General features: G+C 40.3%; 1 protein-coding gene across 3 annotated transcripts in view; it reads left to right on the top strand.

The window, feature by feature from the left end:
- SCYL2 (SCY1 like pseudokinase 2) overlaps nucleotides 1-14,066 on the top strand; it is a 28,727-nt gene extending 14,661 nt beyond the window's left edge. For 2 of the 3 annotated variants that reach the window (XM_048500212.1, XM_048500214.1), the window contains exons 10-19: nucleotides 291-302; nucleotides 435-557; nucleotides 1,699-1,812; nucleotides 2,957-3,089; nucleotides 4,746-4,864; nucleotides 5,893-5,993; nucleotides 7,893-7,959; nucleotides 8,070-8,159; nucleotides 9,497-9,616; nucleotides 11,460-14,066. In XM_048500212.1, the coding sequence (XP_048356169.1) occupies nucleotides 291-302; nucleotides 435-557; nucleotides 1,699-1,812; nucleotides 2,957-3,089; nucleotides 4,746-4,864; nucleotides 5,893-5,993; nucleotides 7,893-7,959; nucleotides 8,070-8,159; nucleotides 9,497-9,616; nucleotides 11,460-12,092 (1,512 nt within the window). In that variant the 3' untranslated portion in view covers nucleotides 12,093-14,066. The remainder of the gene's footprint in view (nucleotides 1-290; nucleotides 303-434; nucleotides 558-1,698; nucleotides 1,813-2,956; nucleotides 3,090-4,745; nucleotides 4,865-5,892; nucleotides 5,994-7,892; nucleotides 7,960-8,069; nucleotides 8,160-9,496; nucleotides 9,617-11,459) is intronic. The other variant, XM_048500213.1, reaches the window with a different exon arrangement.
- Nucleotides 14,067-21,949: the final 7,883 nt, after the last annotated feature.

The raw sequence follows: 21,949 nt of genomic DNA, 5'->3' as shown, positions 1-21,949 counted from the left end.
GTAGAAGGGAGAAGTGGGGAAGATTTACCTCTGTCAGCATGTTTTCCTAATGCTGCAGAATACTCAACCCATTATGTGAAATAAAAACCTTAAGAAATGTTTTCTTCTTGTTTCTAAAATTTTCAGTGATTCAAATAAATACTAGTCTTTTGTCCATCAGTCAAACATAATGAAAGTGTTTTCTATTCAATCCATTCTGCTAATACCTCATAGTACATGCTTATACTTACTATATGTGTTTTTAAAAATAAAGTATAATGTATGGATATTATTGTTTTTCATGCTCACAGGCTAGCAACATGGTGAGTGCATGTATTCTGTTTTTTTCTAATTTTTGCGTAGATGAGTAAATACTAAATATTGCAATAAAAGCTAGTAACAAAAATAAACTCCACGATATTTGAACATGTTTAATTGTTTATTATTAAAAACAGATTCTGTTGATATTTCTTCAAAAAATGGACTTGCTCCTAACCAAAACTCCTCCCGATGAAATAAAAAACAGTGTTCTACCAATGGTTTATAGAGCCTTAGAAGCACCTTCAATTCAGATACAGGTATATAACTTCATTTTTTCCAGCCTTTACCACTGTAGAATAAACCTCATGTGTGTCGAAAGGAACGTGTTTTGCTGTTTTGTTGGGAAGAAGGAAGTTAAGCCCAAGAACTTTCTTCAGCGGCTTTTTTTTTACCTTTTGTCTTTTGAATGTCATCTTATTCTCTAGAATAAAGGAGAAAAAGTTGGATTAGGGAGGAGTTTCAGTTTTCTGGGAAATATACATTTCTTCTGTGCTTCTAAAATTTCTGTGAATCTTAATTCTCTATTCCACAGTCACAGCCAGTACTGAGAACCCTAGGAAAGACTGGGACCTCAATGGAGAACAATGCCATAGAGCCCACCCTCCAAAGCACCCATTTTCTCCAGCGGAGCTGATTTTTGTAAACTGGAAATAAGTTGTAATTCTGGGGGATCCCCCAGTCCCTACTGGAGGCTGGCATCCCTACTGGAGACCCTGGTTGGTTTGGAGAGATAAACCTTCCCCTCAGTCATGGGATGTTCTTAGAGTAGCAATGTTAAATGCTTTGGACTACTGTAAGTTTTGTATTGAGCCACAAGTGTACAAAGATCACTGAAACAGGCAAAGAGCTATCTACGTACTGGTTATGTGGTGAATTCTCCTTAAAGCTTGCATTCACTAGGTGTGCTCATCACCAAAGAGAGACCTCAGCTTCTGTCTTCTCCCAGAGGTAGAGTTACACCACTCTGCCACACGATCAGATGGGGATACGCACAAAATTGCCTACTCCCTTGCTGAGGCGATTCCCAACTTCAACTGTCTGCCCTTCCCCTCAGGCAGCCCTCTTCTTCCATCCCCTGTACTTCCCATAGTCTCTCACTTCCCATTTCCCACCTACTCCCCACCCCTGAGTAGATTGGAAGCTGGAGCAACACTCCTATAGACTGAGTGGCTGTTTTACCTTTTGGGGGCAGGACAGTCATTAGAGCTTCTTCAGGTCATTTGCTACCATAGTACTTTATGTTCATAATATCAGTGAAGAAACTTTGCTTCACTGTTCCAACTGCATAGTGTGAGCAGAGGAAAGAAAATGGTGGATGGAACATTATCTTAAATACAAGTGTCAAACATCATACTATTTATTTTCAGATTAAAATATTTGTGGCCCTTCCATTTGCAGGAACTGTGCTTGAACATAATTCCTACATTTGCTAACCTTATAGACTATCCATCAATGAAAAATGCACTGATACCAAGAATTAAAAGTGCATGTTTACAAACATCATCTCTTGCGGTGAGTTAACTTCTGTAAAAACTAGTAGTCTTTAAAATATTTTTCTTTCTGCTTTGGCTTTTAAGAAACATGTCATAGAAGTCCAAGCAGCTTTGGCAAATAGCTATCCATGGTATAAAATTGTGCTGAGTTGTTTTAGTTTGTATTGAAAAACTGTTATTTGAAAGTTTAAAAACCTCATCCTTTACATGAAATCTTTATGCATAGATGTCACTGACTGTTGGAACTTTTTAGAGGATTTAATCTAATCTAAAGCTGTGGATCTCCCCTGTGAATTCTCATAAAATGAGAATAGTAGAACTGTAGCTCTGAAATGAAAATACAGTAAGGATTAGGAAATAGGCTCCAGGATTATATGTACAAGAAGCATGTTAATTCCCCTGACCTCTCCTAGCTAAATTCAGCATTAATACGATCTGGCTAAAGTCTCAAAGAAAGTTGAGGGGAGCAGGAAGATTCATGTGCAAAGAGGGAAAAAAGCATTCATCCTATTATAGAAGGAGCAGGATGCAGAATTATTTTTATAACTGCACAAGAGTGGTCATGAATACTCTTATATAAAAAGGATATTATCACAGTGATTAATAATATTAATTTTAAATGAATAGACCTCATTAATTTGCATGGAGTTTCATTGAGAATTATCTTTTTAAATTATCTCATCTGTAATGTGGAATGGTAATGCCAGAGATTGAAAACAACACCCCAGCCTAATTTACATCCTTGCCCTTTTAAAGTGTAGTATCAATTATCCTGTCTTGAGACATTAACAGTGTTTTCCCTGCCCTTGCTGAGTATAACTGACTCCTGAGGCAGCAAAGCATGTAATGGGATGACATAACAGTGGGCAACTACTGTGTGTTACATTTACAGAGAGATGCAAAGATGCTGTTTTCAGCATCAGCCCCTGTGTCACCCATAAGAGCTAGCATAGCTTTTGGGCATCCTGTGCGAGTACTAAAAGTTCAAATAATTTTTTGTTACTTTTTATGTATTTAATCATAATGATAATTTGTATGGACTGATTCAGAATTTGAGCCTGCATGTCATTTGAGCCATTTTGAAAAGTATGATGGCACTTGTTTTTCATGTTATAGTTATTTTTTTAAGAAGTGTCATTTAGAGGGTCTTTCTAATTTACTAGGTTCGTGTAAATTCCTTAGTCTGCTTGGGAAAGATTTTGGAATACTTGGATAAGTGGTTCGTTCTTGATGACATTCTGCCCTTTTTGCAACAAATTCCTTCCAAGGAGCCTGCAGTCCTTATGGGAATTCTTGGTAACACTGACCTTTTTTCTTGTGCTGTCTGTTAAGTTTTTTTTGGTATTGGTGTTTATGGTCCCACAGTTGATAATATGCTTATGAAAACTGCTGATCGTTTATTTAATAATTTAGTAAATAGTTCTCAAGGTACTTTGGATCAAAGATAAAGACATAAATTGGGCCACATAGTATACAGAAAACCTAGACACACTGATAGATATCTACATAAAAACGTCAATCATCTCTCAGGACAGAAAAGGAGCACAATAAAAACTTTGGTAGATCGTGCAAAAAAAAATCTGTGAACCCCACCTCCTTCAAGATGAACTGAATCACCTAAACTGGGCTCTACAGGCTAATGGTTACTCTACTACAGACATCAGAAGAGCTGCAAGACCAAGAACCAACCACAGGAAAGAAGATAAACAGCCACCTAGAGGGTAAGTGTTGTTACCATACATCAAGGGAATCGCTGATTGTATAGGGAAACTGATGAACAAACTCGAAACAATCTACAGACCCACTAAGAAAATTCAACAGATGCTACTTTCAGCGAAGGATAAGAGGGATTCTCTAACTTCTGCAGGAGTCTACCACGTACCGTGCAGCTGTGGACAAATTTACGTAGGGACCACCAAATGCAGCGCTCAGACGTAAATTATAGAACATGAAAGGCACTGCAGACTTATTCAGCCAGAAAAATCAGCAGTAGCAGAACACGTGATAAATCAATCGGGGACAGAATATTATTTGAAAAAACAGAAATTCTGGACCACTCTGACAACCACTGTGTCAGACTACACAGAGAAGCCATTGAAATCCACAAGCACATGGACAATTTCAACAGAAAGGAAAAAACCATGAACATGAACAAAATTTGGCTACCAGTGCTGAAAAAAACTAGAATCAAGGCAGTGACTAATGAACACCACCCAGACAAAGGATGTCTCCAGGCGGTAAGCAAGCAAAGAGATAGTAAACACCACCCAGAACACCACCTATCACTCTTGCAATCAAAGGGATCAAAAGGCCAGGCTACTACAATGCAGATGCCCTCACTAATTGATTGCTATCTTCATAGTTACTCACATGGTAAATGGGTGGATCCCACCTAACACATGCAAATCAAGCTTGCTAACTGCACCCTTTACACTCGTTAACAGGCAAATGATTCTCCCACCCTGAACATTCCACATGTATATATACTCCACTTGCTTTACTACCATCAGATCCTCTGAAGATGCCAGCCACAGATGCAGGTGAAATGTCAGGAGAAAATGCTGCTAGAACACGGCCATACAGCCTGGAAACCACACAACACCTCACATGAAGTCCTTTCATGGCCTGCCTTGACATGCAAAGTTGTCAAGATGGCAAGTTTCACAAATGTTAATTTCTTAACATACCTGCTCTTCGTTTTCTATGCCAGATTTCAGTAATGCTCTTTGAAATGGGTGTTTGTCATAAACCTTATTTTGTGTGTGTGCGTGTGCGCATGTGCACTGAGAATTCCTACTAGAGTGTAATTGTTATGTACATAGATTGTCATACTTTTTGTCAATTTGGAATGAACAGTATGTGTAATTGAAACTAGTTTTTATTGAAGTAAAATGTATTGAAATAGTTCTGTAAAACAGAAAAATACAGCTAATGTTTAATTTTGAATTACAGGTATTTATAAATGTACATTTAGTCATAAGAAGCTGGGAATTACAAAAGAACAACTTGCAGGAAAAGTGCTGCCACATCTGATTCCTCTTAGCATTGAAAACAATCTTAACCTCAATCAGGTATGATTTCCACATTCTGCTCCTATTCAAAGCATGTTTACTCATCCTGTTAAGTCCTGTGGGGCACTTGAGACTAGAATACAAACTTTTTGCTACTTTTAGGTTTATTTTTATTCCATTAGATCTCAATATGATATGCTAAATTCATTGTTGGCGTTCTCAGGTTATATAAATATGATGAACAATTCATTCTCAGTTGCCTAGTTCAACTCAAAACGTACTTTCAGTTTCACATTGTTCCGCTACAATTGTATTCTCACTATTCAGCCATTCCATCTACACAGTATTTGTCACATAAAACACATCTTCTCCTGCTGTTAGTTCAGTGGCTTTCTGATTATCAAAATGATTGAGGATCAAGGTCATGTTCCTAAAACAAATAAGCATTGGAATTTTTATCCATGAAGGTGCTATGTTAATGTTATTGCTGTTTCTATAAATCTTAAAGATCCGGCATTCAGAAAGGTCTGCACACGTGTACATCTCATTCACATACTGTATTATATAATACTGTATATATAATACTGTATTATGTGGTCTGTCTTTCTCTCTCAGTTATTTTCTTCTGTAATGGAGGCATAGCTCCTAAGGTACACTTTTTAATAAAGCTTAGTCAGAATGCTGAGAGAGGACATCTACCAAAGTCTGTAATATCTGTAGAAAATGCAATTCCACTTTTGGAAGACAAACCATAGACTGGAAAATGTTCTTGTTTTTGTCTTAACTGTAAGGATCATTGTAGTAAATTTTTAACTGTTAAGAAAAATAAATATACCTGTCCTTTGTATATGAAACTTAACTTTGATATGTCTTGCTGACATGATAGCTCTTTTGTGTAGTTTCTCTCATAGTGGTACCATCTTTAAAATATAAATCTACTTGTTTTAGAGCTTAAGTTGTATTCTGCTTCTTATATTATTAGCTTGTCTTAAATAATTCTGGATACCTTTATATCGATCCATTATTGAATGCTAGGAAGCTGTTCTATTGGAAAATTATCCTCACTTGAGAAAATATTTCTTTCCTAGTTTAATTCCTTCATTTCAGTCATAAAAGAGATGCTAAATAGATTGGAAGCTGAGCATAAGACCAAACTTGAACAAATTCATATTATGCAAGAACAGCAAAAGTAAGTATCCATAATTTCTTGCAGTTGCACGAATCAGAAAATTATTTTATGCTTGTATTTCACATTATAATAGTTCATATTAAGGCATTCTAAATACTGTAGCTACACTGTTCAGTTTTCTTTCTCTTTTCAACATTAAGTGTTCTAGTCTGGCTTTCCTGATGATAGATTCTTAAGGTATATTCTTCACATCCTCTGTGTGTGTTTCTATCCTATTGCTTCTGTGAATTCAAAATACTTTTTTGAGACTACAACCAACATGTTAAATCATTACTTGCCGAGACCAGCCAGCAGTCTTCACAGCTGAGCAGAAAATTAAATCTGACCGCTTAAATTATGCTGAGCTAATTGATTTATCATGGTGTGTTGAAGAAAACCTGAGAGGACCTATTATATTACTCCAAAATATTGTATCCAAATACTTTACTTTTGCCAAGTGAGAGTATTCCTTTATCAGAGGATGCTCTTCATTTATTATCCTGGTGGCGTGTGAACAGACTTAAAAATAATGTACAGGCTTCTGTCCTTTCATGGAGGGGTGTTTTGTTGGGGTAAGTGCATTCAGTGGACCATGCTAGAATACAGGCCAGTGTATATTAATAATGATGACAGACCTAAAAAAAACTTGCAGATATGGCTAACCATAACAACTTTAAAAGCAAATGTCAAATTAGCAGCATGCAATATAAAACAGTATCTTAAATGTTAATATGTATTAATAAAGCATGCAACTAAGAGTCTTACCTAGTGAAGGGAGTCTTTAGATCCAACACCAATCTTGATCCTCCTTGATCTGAGATTGCAAATGCCTTAGTAGACCAGGCGCTCAGGAGCAGCAGCAACAGCAGAAGACCATTGCTTTCACATCCTGCATGTGAGCTCCCAAAGGCACCTGGTGGACCACTGCGAGTAGCAGAGTGCTGGACTAGATGAACTCTGGTCTGATCCAGCAGGCTCTTTCTTATGTTCTTAACACATACATTTTTCTAATTGTGATGACATGAGTGTATCATGTCAATTTTTGATGTATTAAAAATATGATTAAAAAAACTAACTGATGAAGGCATTCCTTTGTAGAAAGCTTATAGTTACTCCCTATGTGACAACTTCTGTTGCTTTCATTTAATTGTACTTTAATGTTTGGTTTTACTTCCTTTGGATTTACTCTAAGTATTATTAGCATTAGCAGCAGTATTGTCAGCAGCCTTGATTTTATGTAAAGAAATGCTGGTACATGTGTTCTCAAGACTTCATCTTGACCCATGGTTTTAACAGAAGCACATACTGATTACTGTTGTAATGAATTTCAGATTCATTTGTTCTCTTTCAATTTATCTTAATTAAACCTGTAACCAGAGGCGTAGCTGGGCCAAACTGCGCCCAGTGCGCAGTGTGTTTTTTCTGCCCCCATGCCCCCCCCCCCGCAGTGCCCCCCTGCGGCACACACGCATACCCCCTTCCCACACTTACCTAAGTTCCTTTTCTATTTCTAGTACTTTTTGAGGCTGAAAAAAGCAGCCTCTTCACAGTTCAGGGAAAAAATTGCCTATATTTCCCAGGAGACCTTGTGAGCCCCAAGGTCTCCTGGGAACTGTAGTTCCTCAGGCAGTTTTTAACCTGAACTGTAAATAGGCCGCTTTTTTCAGCCTCAAAAAGTACTAAAAAAAAAAAGGAACGTAGGTAAGTGTGGGAAAGGGAGCAGGGGTTGTGCCATGGGGCGGGCGCCCAGGGGGGTGCAGGGGGAAGGGGGAGGGGCCGGGGGTGATTTTCCACCTCCCAGGCATGCGCCTGGTGCATGACGCACCCCCAGTCCCCTTGGCGCTCCGCCACTGCCTGTAACTTGCATAGTTTGGTAGATTGTTCTGTAGTGCTTGTTAACAACTTTATGTTGTCCTTCAGATCTTTGAATATAACAAACCAAATGAGCGTATCTGAAGAAACGAAAGCTAATAATACAGGCAATCAGGTATGAATATAACTTTGTTTAGTTACCTACAGTAAAGCTTAAATTTTGCACTGAGTGTGACTAATTTACAAAGTTAAACTTGTAAAATCAATACATTTTTATTTGAACAGATTGACAAGGTGTTTACCAATCTACAGACAGATATCTTAACTGCTGGATCTGATTGTAAAGAAAATGGACTGTTGAAAAATCAGAGAAAGGTGAAGTTTTTCCATCAGTGAGGAAAGTTTTTATTAACTAAAGTTATTGTGTTACATGTATGAGGATAATTTGTATCCCTAAGCTTATAAGGAGAATGTAAGAATCCAAAGCAAACTGCAGGAATCTGTCAGCTTACCAAAAAACCTTCTCTATTACTGCATTCTCTCTCCTGGTTGGTTTAGCATCTAGGGATTCTTTGCATTCAGAATCTGGACCAAGGCAGCATAGAAAGAAAACAATAACGTCAACCACAGAGTGATTCATATCAATCAGATAGCCCAACGGGGATTAGTTTATGGACATACCTGTTCCCTTTTAAATGCTTTTCTAAAGAGCATTTTTACGGCTCTTTCTAAAGACAAAATGGGAAAGAGCCTTCCTCAGGCACGGACTTAGACGTTGTGGTGGCAGTCACCAAAAATGGCCTACCCAGGTACCCACAGTTCTGCCCTTCTTGCAGAAGAGGACATGTAACAAGGAAGATCTCAATTGTCATGCAGGCATGGTTCTGCAAGTCTGAGGTTGCCAGGTTGTGAAGGACTTTATTGGTTAAAACCAGCACCTTAAATTGATTCTGGAAACAAATAGGCTGCATAACTCTTCAACTAAAGTATCACATCCTTAAAGTGGTTACTTGTCATAATAAGGCAACTGCATTTTGGACAACATGCAGTTTTTGAGTTGTCTGAAGAGAATGCCCTGGCCTTGATATCATCGTAGAAATGATGATGATCAGCATGATCACCAGCATGATCAAAATGATGATCACCAGCATGATCAAAATCATCATACATCATAAAAATCAGCATGATCAGGACAGCAGTATCCATAAAGGGAGATAATTTCTTGACCAAGTACAGCACATATCTTGGTCTTGCAAACTAAGTGTTGGGCTCACCCAGTACTCACCCCAGCAAAAATGCAGAAAAATCTGAAACTTTAAAAAGGAAGCTTTAAACCCTCCCCCCCCCTTAATATTTAAAAAAGTGTTATCTATGCATGTACAGAAAACGCTCTTCAGCTGCTGCCTTCCTACCTGGGGCAGGTGCTTAAGCTAGAAAGCAGTGCTGGAGGGGAAGAAGGATGCGGCTGGGAAGAGAGTGGGGCTGGGGCTGGAGCCGGGGAGGAAGAAGCCTTGCTGCACTCACCCAGAGCAGCACCATTCAGGCTGGCAAGAGAGCAGAGCTGGGAGAAGAGGGGTCTGGAGCCATGATGCCCGGGGGTGGTGGTGGTGGTGGTGGTGGTACTTGTATCCTCTGTTTTGCAAACATACATAAACACAAAGCAAAGTTCCAGGTTCTAAAGCCTACGCTTCAGTGATTTTTTCTTTTTATAGGGTTCACTTACTCTTGAAGAAAAGCAAAAATTAGCAAAAGAACAAGAACAAGCACAGAAACTGAAAAGCCAACAGCCACTTAAACCTCAGCCTCATATAGTTACTGCTCCAGTCAAACAGGTATGAATGCAATAACTTTTCGGTTTGCCTACCATCCACAGTGTGTGTTTTATTAACATTCTTGGGATGCAGTGGATGAAATAAAGAAACCTATATTAAAAATAAATTCACATGGAGGTATGAAAAGGTGCTTCTGCTGTAGAACAGCAGCAAGTGGAGTTATGTTATGTTGTTATTTTAGCACAAATGTGCTGAGTCAGTCTCCACCCCCACCATCCCACAGGCCATGTTCATATATGAACCACAGGGCTAAAACTTCAAAGTACTGTGGCTCAGCTGCGAAAAGAGAAAAAGGACTGGAAGAAAAGTGGAGCTCTACAATTTTAGGCAAATGTTAGGTCTGCCTACCCACCCCCAGACTGGCTGTGGGCAGAGCTTCAACATGGGAACTTCCACGTTCAGCCACACCATATTCCTCTATTTTGAGTTGGATAAAATAAAGCTCTCCTTTTGCTTTAAAAATGAAAGTCCTGGGAAGTCCCACAAGTGACTCTCAGAATGAGCATGAGACATGCAAGCTCCGAAAAAGCACAGGCATCTACTGCAGGGAAAAATCCCTGTGTTGAAATAGTCTGTAATCCCAGTTAGGAAGTGTAAGGTGATCCTTATATAATCAAAAACCTACACTGGTTTGTTTTTCTTTGTATGTATTCCCATATGCGTCTTTCATGTGTGTCTGCTGAGACCAGGGCCCTGTGGGATCTTAAAACAGTTCCACAAGGCCTTTGAGGTCTCTTGTGCATCCTGATGCCATTCCTGGCCTCCCCACAAGGACCAACGCAATTCCAATACAGAACAATCTATGTGATCCCCTTCCTAAACCGCCACGTGCATGGACATTTTAATAAGGGTTCATGAGGATTCATGTTCCCAAACTGGGCCAGAGGTTTAATTGTTTGCCATTTTATATTTTATATTATTGATGATTGGTATAGTTATAATCTTTTATTTATTAGTATATTGTTTTAATTATGTTGTATGCTGTCCAGAGTCCGAAGTTGTCAGAGTAGGGTGGGATATAGATCGGATGGATGGATGGATGGATGGATGGATGGATGGATGGATGGATGGATGGATGGATGGATGGATGGATGGATGGATGGATGGATGGATGGATGGATGGATGGATGGATGGATGGATGGATGGATGGATGGATGGATGGATGGATGGATGGATGGATGGATGGATGGATGGATGGATGGATGGATGGATGGATGGATGGATGGATGGATGGATGGATGGATGGATGGATGGATGGATGGTGTAGGGACTTGTGGTGGGGAAAACGTTTTTTACCACTACTTTGAAATCATACATTTATTTAAAATGGGTTTTTAAAGAGTTTATCTTATTGATAATCCCTAAGATTCTCTCACATTTTTAAATTTTCCCTTAGGTGCTGGTTTAAATAAAATGAATCTCAGATGACCCTCAGCAGTGAAAAATCTTTGCTTCTAAGCATGGAAAAGGAATGAGGGGGCAGTAGTCTTCAGTTGTGGTGCATAGATTGCTTTGTCTATAGATGCTTTATGTTTTTCAGTTGCTGCTGGGCAAATAATACTGTAGCAGCACCTAGTAACTTATAACCATTGCAGATAGTACAAGCACTATTCAGAGTAGCTGGGGAGAGTATCCATGTGTTCCAACCATAGTGAAAGCCTATATAAACAATAGTATGCATCCTAACCAAGGTAGCCAACTGTAGAAAGATATTCATGTATCTTGATCTTGCAAAGTCAATATTGGTCTTACAGTGTTGCTATTAGTTCCGTAACTGCTAAGTGTTAGTAATTTGTGTTGTTGCAAAGTATTTTAATTACAAATTTGTGTGCTTTTTTTCAGACCAAGGACCTAACAGATACTTTGATAGATAACATGGCATCTTTGGCTAGCCAGTCGCTCAGCAGACCCAAAGTTCCTTCTTCAAATAGCTTTTCTTCAGTTCCATCCATGGGTATTGGACTAGGGTTTTCATCACCTGTTGAGAGCACTAAGAGAAATGGACTAAATGCTAATGTAGGATTTCAGCCCTCAGGATTCAGCATGGGGGTTGGTACCACAAGCCCGAATTTCTTCAGTGGCGCTGGAGTCCCTGGAATGGCCAATATGAACATGTTGCCTACAGGCAACATGCCAACTTTCAGCACTATGAGCACTACAGCTGCAGTTTCGCAGCCAGCACAGCAAAACAGGCCGACAGATATGTCCTCTTTAGATAGCCTGTTTGGGCCTCAGAAACCCAAAATTAGCATGAATCAGTTATCACAACAAAAAACAAACCAGTGGCTTAATCAGTTTGTACCTCCTCAGGGTGCCAGCAGTTCTCTTCCAGGAACTCAGATGAATGTAGTTGGACAGCCTGGATTTGGTTTACAGGGAAATCCTTTCTTTAATCCTCAGAACTTTACGCAGCCTACAAACAGCATGACAAGCAGCAGCTCAGCAAGTAATGACTTAAAAGATCTCTTTGGATAATTGTTGTCACGAGGAAGTTGATGTTGTAGACGTCTCACTATGCCTGGCAAAAGCTGACTTGAGAACAAAATGGACCAGAGAAAGGCTGTTTCAACAATGAGATAGTAATATGCTTATTTTCTTAGGCACCAAGAGATCCCTATCCCCTTCTACAGTTTTGAGGCCAAGTTTTATCAATCCCAGAGTTACAAACATTAGAAACTGCATACCTCGCCACTTCAGGAATTTTGTCTTGTAGCCACTGTGTAGTACTATAAATAAACATCTTACAAATAAAAGGAAATAGATTGTATTTACTGATGGGTCCACTAGATGCACTACATATATGCCCTGGTCTCTTGTTGATCTTGTTTGAATTTGGTATGAAATTAAGAATAAGTTGTAAATACATCTTGGTATAGGATGGGTTGTTCTTGGATGCATGTGTTACTATGCAGCTATAATAATAGTACAAAACTATTTTTTGGAGAAGTACAAAGTTACTCACCTTCTCGTAAATTGTTACCACAAGTAGCACTCTCCCTAATAAAGTACATCAAAAGAGAGATATCCTTTTAACAGAGATACTGTTTGTTGTAAAACAAAAACTGCCTGGGTGACCATATGACATAACTTTCCCACTAGTAACCTTTGCTGAAGTATCATCTCCTACAGTGGAAGCCATGTAGTTGGCATGGTGACCTTAAAATCCTGCCTAAATGTGTATGGCACCTTAACCATGCCTATGTTTATATTTAAATCCTGGATTTTGAAATAATGCCAGTGCAAATTAATGAATAAAAATGTGTTTTAAATCATTCTACAGAATTCTTTTTTAGAATTTAGAAATTATTTTCATTCTGCTTAAAGCACTGGCATAATTATGAATAGAGTTTGGATATCTTGTTAATGCCACTGGCTACTTCTGAGACAAAAGTTGAAGCTTGACTGACGTCTGATGCATATATGTTATGGATTCAGATTTAATTGAGCTCTGTTTCTTTAGATTACTGTAAATTGATTCATTACAAAGAAAGTGATGGAGCAGTCTGCTATGATGAGATTATTGCATTTAGACCAAACTGTTTTTCTGTTTGTAGTTTCAGGGTCATCTGAAAGACTGATATGAACTTTTATAATACCAAGTGTGGAATAAATAGCTATTGTTGCATGTTTTGAAGTACTCGTCCAAATTAAAAAGTTTCTCCAATCTAGATGCAGCAGTGTATCCCGTTGATTAGGTGGGCAACCGTATTTCACTTCTCCAAGATAGAATATTATCCCACTGCTTATTTTTACTGGGCTTTAACTATTTCTTTCCACGGAATTTTAGGACCTTTGTTACATATAGCTGGCTATTTTGAGAAGGAAAGAATTAGTTACCTTTTTATAGAAAGCCTACACATGTTTTTCAAAACCTTTCACTGAATAAATTATTTCCATTTCCTGCTTCAGAAACCAAAGGCCTTATGCTGTAAATGTGAGTTGTATTTTATTAAATTATATTTCCAATTTTAAGCAGTGATAAGATAAATGTATCTAAAGAACTTTTTATTATAGCTGCTGCCTTAGTACTTTACTTTATATCTCTGGGACCAGTGATAAAATTGTGTTTTGTTTTTAAATACTTGTGGTATTCAACTGCAATTGATACTCTCATTGAACTATACTTAATTAGCTACATAATTTGTGCATAAAATTATGACCATTAAATGAAGTGTATATGTGGTTCTTTGGTCTCCAGGTTTCTTAAAATTTAACGTTCACATATATGCCTTTGGTATAATTTGTTCAATGTTATGACAACGTGGTTTCCCAAACTTTAAAAGAAGAGACGAAGATTTAGCACTCTAAATCAAATCAAAAGTGCTAAAACAGAAGTCTTTTAGGATACAGTTATAGATTTATTGTAAAATCTCATACTTGTGTGGGGATTTCCTTGGTAACCTGACTTTGGTTTTAAATAATAAACCTGACTTATATGGTTTTAAATAATGATTTGTAGCCATTCAGATTTATAATTCAATTGCATTTCCCAGAGAAAGACAGTTTTTCTTTAGATTTTTTCCTTAGATTTTTTTACATCTTTGGTGTATGCTAATCTGTATTTTAAATAGTACATCAGTGGAAATTTTACTTAGATCTTTGATCTCTACAAATGCACTGGCCATCTCCAAGGGTTAAGGTTTTATACAAGATATCCTAAAAGTGTTCATCCCTAGTCAGTTTCAGAGTTTGTGAAATACCAGAATGATATTTCTCTGTTAGTTTTTGATGCTTACATAACAGGGCAGTGACTAGTCTCCAGAAGCAGCTTCGTTTTCTTCTGTGAAGAAAAGTATGGGTTATATATTAAGTGTGATTTGTTCCTTATTCAATAATTATCTAAGGAATTTGTAGTACAGTTCCTTCCAAGAAGTGAAAGAGTGAATTTGAATTTTAAATTATATAATTCCACTCAGAGAATGGAAGACTTCACTGATGCAGTGATTACCCTCCCCGCCCCCGTCAATTTATATATTTAAGATGACTCAGTCATGTTGAAACTGCTCTCTTTGTAGACTTAAAGATCCTCGCTGACCTTTGAATGCTTATATATGGTGGTATACATGTTTTATATATGTATACACATATACCGAGAGAGAGATCTATACCACTATAAGTGTGTATGTGTATATATGCATAGAGAGAGAGAGAGAATCAAATGAAGGAGCTGCTATGGGCACAATAAGATACTTAGATAATGTTAATGACCCTTACGCTTCCTTCCTTTCAAACTCTTCTTACTACTTCATCATGAATGGAAATTATACTCTATGTGTTGCCTTCCAGGCACTTGACAGGCTTCATGGGTGCAAAGTGAATGACTGAAAGATGCAGTGAAGAATATGAAAAATGCAGCATAAATTCTTTACCACAGCTTCTTGTCTTTGTCCTATCTTTTTCACAGTATGGTTTTATTAATGAGGAAAATCAGAAGTCCTCTTAAGTTAAAATGTCTCAGGTTCCTTGGAATACAAACATTCTCAAGCAGTTTGAAAGATAAAGCTAGAAGACAACACTAAGGCCATTCCCGCACGGCCAGCTGAGCTTGGGTGTATCGGCATAGTTCATGCCAATTCACCCTCTGCTCCCCCACCTCGGCCCCATTTGCATGAACGGCCCCAATGGCTCCGCCGGTGGCAGCACAGCGTTCGCATGGGCATCACCACTCCCGAACGCCTCCTACCTCCTGTTGCCTTCCGTTGCTTTGTGGAGGCCAGGGAACCCGCCCCTGTGGCCAGAGCAACGCCTCTAGGGTTGTAGGCCAGGAGACATGTCCCCTGACTCCACAAAGTGATTGAAGGAGGTAGGAGGCGTTCGGGAGGAAATACGTTGGCTTCCACCCAGTGCCATTCACTTGGCAACGGATGGAAGCCGGCGTTTTCCAAAAACCTTGCTTGGGGAGTGAGATTCAAAAACACCGTTTCAGGGGGAGAGAATGACGGTGCAACAATTTGGCCTCGGCACTTGTGCGAGGGCTCCACCCCAAACGGTGTTTACCAGGCCGAAATCAAATCCTATTTGCTCAACACTACCTGAAATGTTACCTTAATCAGTGTGTAAAGAGGGCCGTGAAGTCCTTGTTCCTTAGTATGATCCAGGTGGAGCAGGCAGAAAATGTAGAATATGAAGTGACTTTTCTTTAAAAGATTGAGGGTGAAGTTAGTTGCTGAAGTTGATTCTTCCCCTCAAAAGGAGAAGGAACTGCAAGATCTGTCTTGAATGATGAGTAGCCTTCTCCTGTCTCATACTGTCCCCTTGTCCAATTTACCAACTATAAAATATCCTTTCACTTATAGTGACATCAGTAGGAATGGAAGCTGTAATTTGAGTCTGAGCTGTGGCTGTAGATCAGTGCTGTGCAGACTGACATCATAATTGTTGGAGAAGCAGGAATCAAAATTCACACATAATATTTCAGTACCATCATTGCCATATATTGCTGTTTTTCTGTTATATCAAGGAAAAAGTAAACCTGGAAAGTGATATTATTATTAGTGAGCTAGTGAAATTTTTAATACATTTAATTGATTCATTGAGAGTGTCAATTTGTGACCATTGGCTTAAAGTTTTCCACAGGTATGTTTCACATTGGCCATTATTTGTACCTGCTTTAGCATCAGCCTACTCTACCCAGCATGAGATGGTTGTATCATTCTAAAGTAAACAACTGCTATTCATTTCCTAGTCATGTGATGTTTCACACAGCTGATTTGTACATATTTTCTAAATTGAAATGAGATTATGCAGTTCCAAGTTTTTAAGAATTTTTTTTAACTTATTGGTTATTACCTGTGTCTTTCTTTTTGTCAATGTGACACGTACGGACATTTATACTGCAATTAATTGGGGAATTTAATTACCCAGAAAATTCAGCCACATTAGTTTTTTATGACATGCCTTTGAATAATAATTGACTAAACCTAGGGTTGTTGCCCAAGAATTTTTTGACTTTGCATTTAAATGTTTAAAACAAGGTGGTCCCATACAAAGGAATTTATAAAACACCAAGTTATACAACACCGAGTGTTGTATAAGTTCCCAAGTTGAAAGCTGTATATCAAAATGGTTTTATATGTATTTAACTCAGGCTTGACTGAAAATATTTAATGTCTGTCTAAATGTACAGTCTCTTAGAGGCTTAGAATTCTTGTGTGTAAAGTGGTGATCTCAATGGTGTTGCTGTGGTTCATGATCAACCAAACTGTCAGAGCTTGGCATTCTGTTTTGGTTGATGGGACTTCATTGCTCTTTGAAACAAATATATTCTTATATCAACTTTTCAGATCAGTAATATGTAAAATGTATAGTGATGGTTACAAGAAATTACTACCACTTTGTACTGTGAATGAAAGAATGGTGTAGTTTTGGAATCCTAAACGATGTTGCTTTATTGAAATAAAAAGCTTTTCCTATGTTCAGCTGTTCAGATAAATGAAATGTCCTAAGTTCAAACAAATGCAGGGTTCCCAACTGGCTATGAAGATGTGGAAGTTTTATACTGTGGTTCCACATGACCTTACCAGTGTTGCTCATTCATAAATTTGTTCTCTGTGACATGTTGCTAATTAGAATATAAACTTTCATCTGACTGGTTAGCTAATTAGAGGAACAGCTATTGTTTAAGAATAAAATGTAGCTTAAAATATTAACAAGTAGACTTATGATCGCTGCCTTTGGCTTGTGGATACTTGTCTTCACAATATCAATTTTCTTTTCTGTAGTTCTTCTAGTACCAATTTGGATTCCCTATTTTAACAGATCCTGGGTACCAACGTACTGTCTTTAAGGTTCTGTATTTTAAATTAATTTTTATTTATGGCTAGGTTTTTTCTCTAATGGAACTAACAACCTTAGTTCTTGGTTGGAGCCCAGCAGAGACCAATGCCTTTTCCTTTGCATCGTTTATGCAGTATTTGAGAGTAAAACAAAATTATTCTGAAATGGGGATGAATCCAGTGATTCCTTTCAGCTTGGGAAGTACATCCATTCTAAACATCTCTGGATTTGAAGGACAGAAAAGTTTCAAAATATTTCTAAGTTAGATTGGAATGAAATGACCATAAGATGTCAGTATAACATAATAACAGAGTCAAGCCACCCAATACACGTTTAATTGTGCGTCAGTTCTTCAGCTGCATATGGTTGTACTATAGACTTCAATGTATAGGCTTCACTCATTTGGAAACTTATACCAATTCTCTGGTCTGAGGCTCAGATGGTTACATTTCATTAATATTTATGAAGCATGCTCTGTAAGGTGAATGTGAGTTCCACAAAAGCAACTGCAGCAGGAAGAGAATTGCAATCCTCACAGAATCCTGTTCTACCTTCATGTGCTTGTATAAAGTTATGGACCCTCAAAGGGTAGCCCCCGTCTCCTTAGCAAAGAATGGGGGATGGGGCACCATAACTTTGGACCCCCTAAACCAAACTGAACCAAAATTTGGTGGTGCCATAAGGAAAGTGTCCAGATGATACCCTGAAATTTTGGTGCTGATGCGTCCAAAAATGTGCCCCCTGCAGGAACATCCCAGAAATTTGCCCAAGAATCTTTGTTCTTCATTGAGTTTTCTGTATTGCTGTCCATGGGGGTTGCTGGCTGGGGGTGGGGGGACATTTCTGAAGGCACAGTCTCAAAACTTTCAGGGTCTCATCATGAGACTACCCTGATGATACCCCCCAGGTTTGGTGCAGTTTGGTTCAGAGGGGGCAAAGTTATGGACCCTCAAAACTGTAGCCCCCATCTCCTATTAGCTCCCATTTGAAACAATGGGGGATGGGGCACCCCCTTTGGGAGTCCATAACTTTGGACTCCTTGAACCAAACCTCACCAAACTTGGGGAGTAGTATAAGGACAGTCTCCTGATGATACGCTGAAATTTTGGTGCCCCTAGCCTAAAAACTGCACCCCCTGCAGGCCAAAAATGAAAAACTACTAAAATACCCAAAAATGAACCCAGCATTTTGATGGCCCCCACAAGGTGATGCCCTGGGCAGCTGCCCACCTTGCCCAATGGGCATTACGCCAGTGTGCAGAGGCAAATCCTGTCTTACAAACTTACTAGAGTTCTTTGAGGGTGTAAACAGGCATGTGGACGGGGTGAACCGGTGGACATTGTCTACTTGGATTTCCAAAAGGCTTTTGACAAAGTTCCTCACCAGAGACTGTTGAGAAAACTCAGCAATGAAGGAATAAGAGGGGAAGTCCTCCTATGGATTAAAAACTGGTTGAGAAACAGGAAACAAAGAGTGGGTGTAAATGGGAAGTTCTCACAATGGAGAGATGTAGGGAGTGGTGTCCCCCAAGGATCCGTTTTGGGACCAGTGCTCTTTAACCTATTCATAAATGACTGGAAGTAGGGGTGGGTAGCGTGGTGGCCAAGTTTGCAGATGATACCAAATTATGTAGGGTGGTGAGAACCACAAAGGATTGCGAAGAGCTCCAAACGGACCTTGATAAATTAGGTGAGTGGGCTCAGAAATGGCAAATGCAGTTCAATGTAGCAAAATGTAAAGTGATGCACATAGGGGCAAAAAATCCAAACTTCACATACACGCTACAGGGGTCAGTGCTATCAGTCACAGACCAGGAAAGGGATTTAGGCGTCTTAGTTGATAGTTCCATGGGAATGTCAACTCAATGCATGGCAGCTGTAAAAAAGGCAAACTCTATGCTGGGGATCATTAGAAAAGGAATTGATAATAAAACTGCAAAGATTGTCATGCCCTTATATAAAGCAGTGGTGCGAACGCACTTGGAGTACTGTGTCCAGTTCTGGTCGCCGCATCTCAAAAAGGATATTGAGGAGATAGAAAAAGTGCAGAGAAGGGCAACAAGGATGATTGAGGGACTGGAGCACCTTCCCTATGAGGAGAGGCTGCAGCGTTTGGGACTCTTTAGTTTGGAGAGGAGGCAGCTGAGGGGGGATATGGTTGAAGTCTACAAAATTATGCATGGGGTAGAAAATGTTAACAGAGAGAAATTTTTCTCTCTTTCTCACAATACTAGAACCAGGGGGCATCCATTGAAAATGCTGGGGGGAAGAATTAGGACTAATAAAAGGAAACACTTCTTCACGCAACGTGTGATTGGTGTTTGGAATATGCTGCCACAGGAGGTGGTGATGGCCACTAACCTGGATAGCTTTAAAAGGGGCTTGGACAGATTTATGGAGGAGAAGTCGATTTATGGCTACCAATCTTGATCCTCCTTGATCTCAGATTGCAAATGCCTCAACAGACCAGGTGATCGGGAGCAACAGCTGCAGAAGGCCATTGCGTTCACATCCTACATGTGAGCTCCCCAAGGCACCTGGTGGGCCACTGCGAGTAGCAGAGAGCTGGACTAGATGGACTTTGGTCTGATCCAGCTGGCTTGTTCTTATGTTCTTATTTGCAAAATGACTCACAAAAGCCTTGCAGCTAAATGCCAATTCCTTAGATTTTGGATCTATAGAAGAGGCCGTAGGAGTCCAAATTACCCTAAACAATTGCACCGGGCGTGAGCTTGCAGTCGCGATGGAGGAAGCAAAGTAAACCCTCTTTGCTTCCTTCACAGCTCTCTCGTAGTCTTTCAAAAATGTCTTATATGAGCATCTTGACCCTTCGTCAGATGCCCACCGCCATACTCGCTCAAGCCATTTCAGTTCCTGTTCCATCTGTCTCAGCTCCTCAGGATACCAAGGAGCCGTGTTGGCATGGGAGCGGAGAGAGCATTTTAGAGCGACAAGCTCGATAGCTTCAGAGAGCCAGGACTCCCAGCTCTCTATCAGCGTATCAAGGGTGTCACCAGAGGGTGGGATCTCCCATAGGATGTTCTGGAACCACTGTGGGACCATTAGTCTCCTCGGGTGGGCACAAAGATGTCCATTGCCTAAACAGGGGGCACAGCAGCATCAATTCGAGCCTTCAGGATGTAGTGGTCACACCACAGATTCTTTCAACAGACGATAACACCACATGCACTCCTGCTGTGAAGTTCAGATCCAGAGTGTGGCCTCCTTGATGAGTAGGATCCCTGATGTTTACAAGAGAGAGGCCTAGCGTTGCCATGGATGACACTAGATCAGCAGCTACTGAAGAGGAGGCTGAATCAACATAGATGTTAAAGTCACCCAACACAATCAAGTTCGGGTGCCACAATGCCCATTCAGACATGACCTCCAAGAGCCGTGACAAGCTGTCTGCTGGTGCACTAGGTGACCGGTACACCAACAAGACAGCCAGCCTCTCTGGTGATCCCAATGAAGGCCTAAACACTCCATGTCAGGTATCACTGGAATAGGGGACGTCCTGAAGGATATGGTATCTCAAACGAGCATCACCATGTCACCCCCCTGGCACTGTGTCCAAAGCTGCTGGACTGCCACGGAACCTTCCAGGATGAAGTTATTGAGGGTGACCGTCTCGCCCTCTCTCACCCAGGTTCCCATGACATATGTGAGGTCTACAGCTTGCCCTTTGAAATCATCATCATCAACCTTTTATTGGCATGAGAGCCCTTTGAGATAATCTCAGAGGGTAGCATATTTGTTGTTAATTTACCTCGCATTTATCAACAGCAGCCTCGGAGCAGCAGCAACAGCACCCTCGGAATAGGCCACAGATCAGACAGAGAGCAAGCCTGACCATAACTAACTCTGTGTTTGGCCTGGGCCTACCACTGTTTCTCTCATTTCCCAGAATCACTGGGATCCCTGACCCATTCAAAGCCTCCTTGTGGGCGCAGACAGAAAAAGACATCCCTACCTAGGACAATCCACTCAAATTGCACAGCTAGTTAATAACAATTACCTTAAAAACCCAATTGCACAACTAATAATACAACCTACCTAAAGAAGACCTAGCCTAGCAGCTAATACAATATATAAACCCACCTACACTAAGGCCGTTTCCGCACGGAGGCGGAAGCGGCTAGGTCGGCGCATTTCACGCTGACCTGACGACGCTGGGACCGTCCGCATGGACGGTCCTGGAAAGAGCCGGGACGCCGGCGCGGCCGACCTGGCGTGTCCCCAGGCCTCCGGCACGTCGCCGAGGCCTGGGGACACGCCCCCCGGCCCTGCGCACCTGCTCCAGCAGCGCAGGGCAGGGGGCCTTGTCCCCAGGCCTCAGCGACACGCCGGAGGCCCGGGGACAAGGTATGTGCCGGGAGGGAGTGGGGGGAGGCGTCTTGAAGCCGCTGCCGTTCGCTCGGCAACGGTTTCAAGGTGGCGTTTCCCAACAAGTGCGCTTCCGAGCGCACTGGGGAAAAACCGGCTTCGCAGCGATCCGGCGGCGCGAGGGCGGTGCAGCTACGATGCAGCTGCGCCCCCTGTGCGAATGGCGGCCTG

This window comes from Sphaerodactylus townsendi, linkage group LG06 (genome assembly GCF_021028975.2).
Source record: "Sphaerodactylus townsendi isolate TG3544 linkage group LG06, MPM_Stown_v2.3, whole genome shotgun sequence".
NCBI classification, from domain to species: Eukaryota; Metazoa; Chordata; class Lepidosauria; order Squamata; family Sphaerodactylidae; genus Sphaerodactylus; species Sphaerodactylus townsendi.
This window is presented reverse-complemented; position numbering and strand designations above follow the sequence as displayed.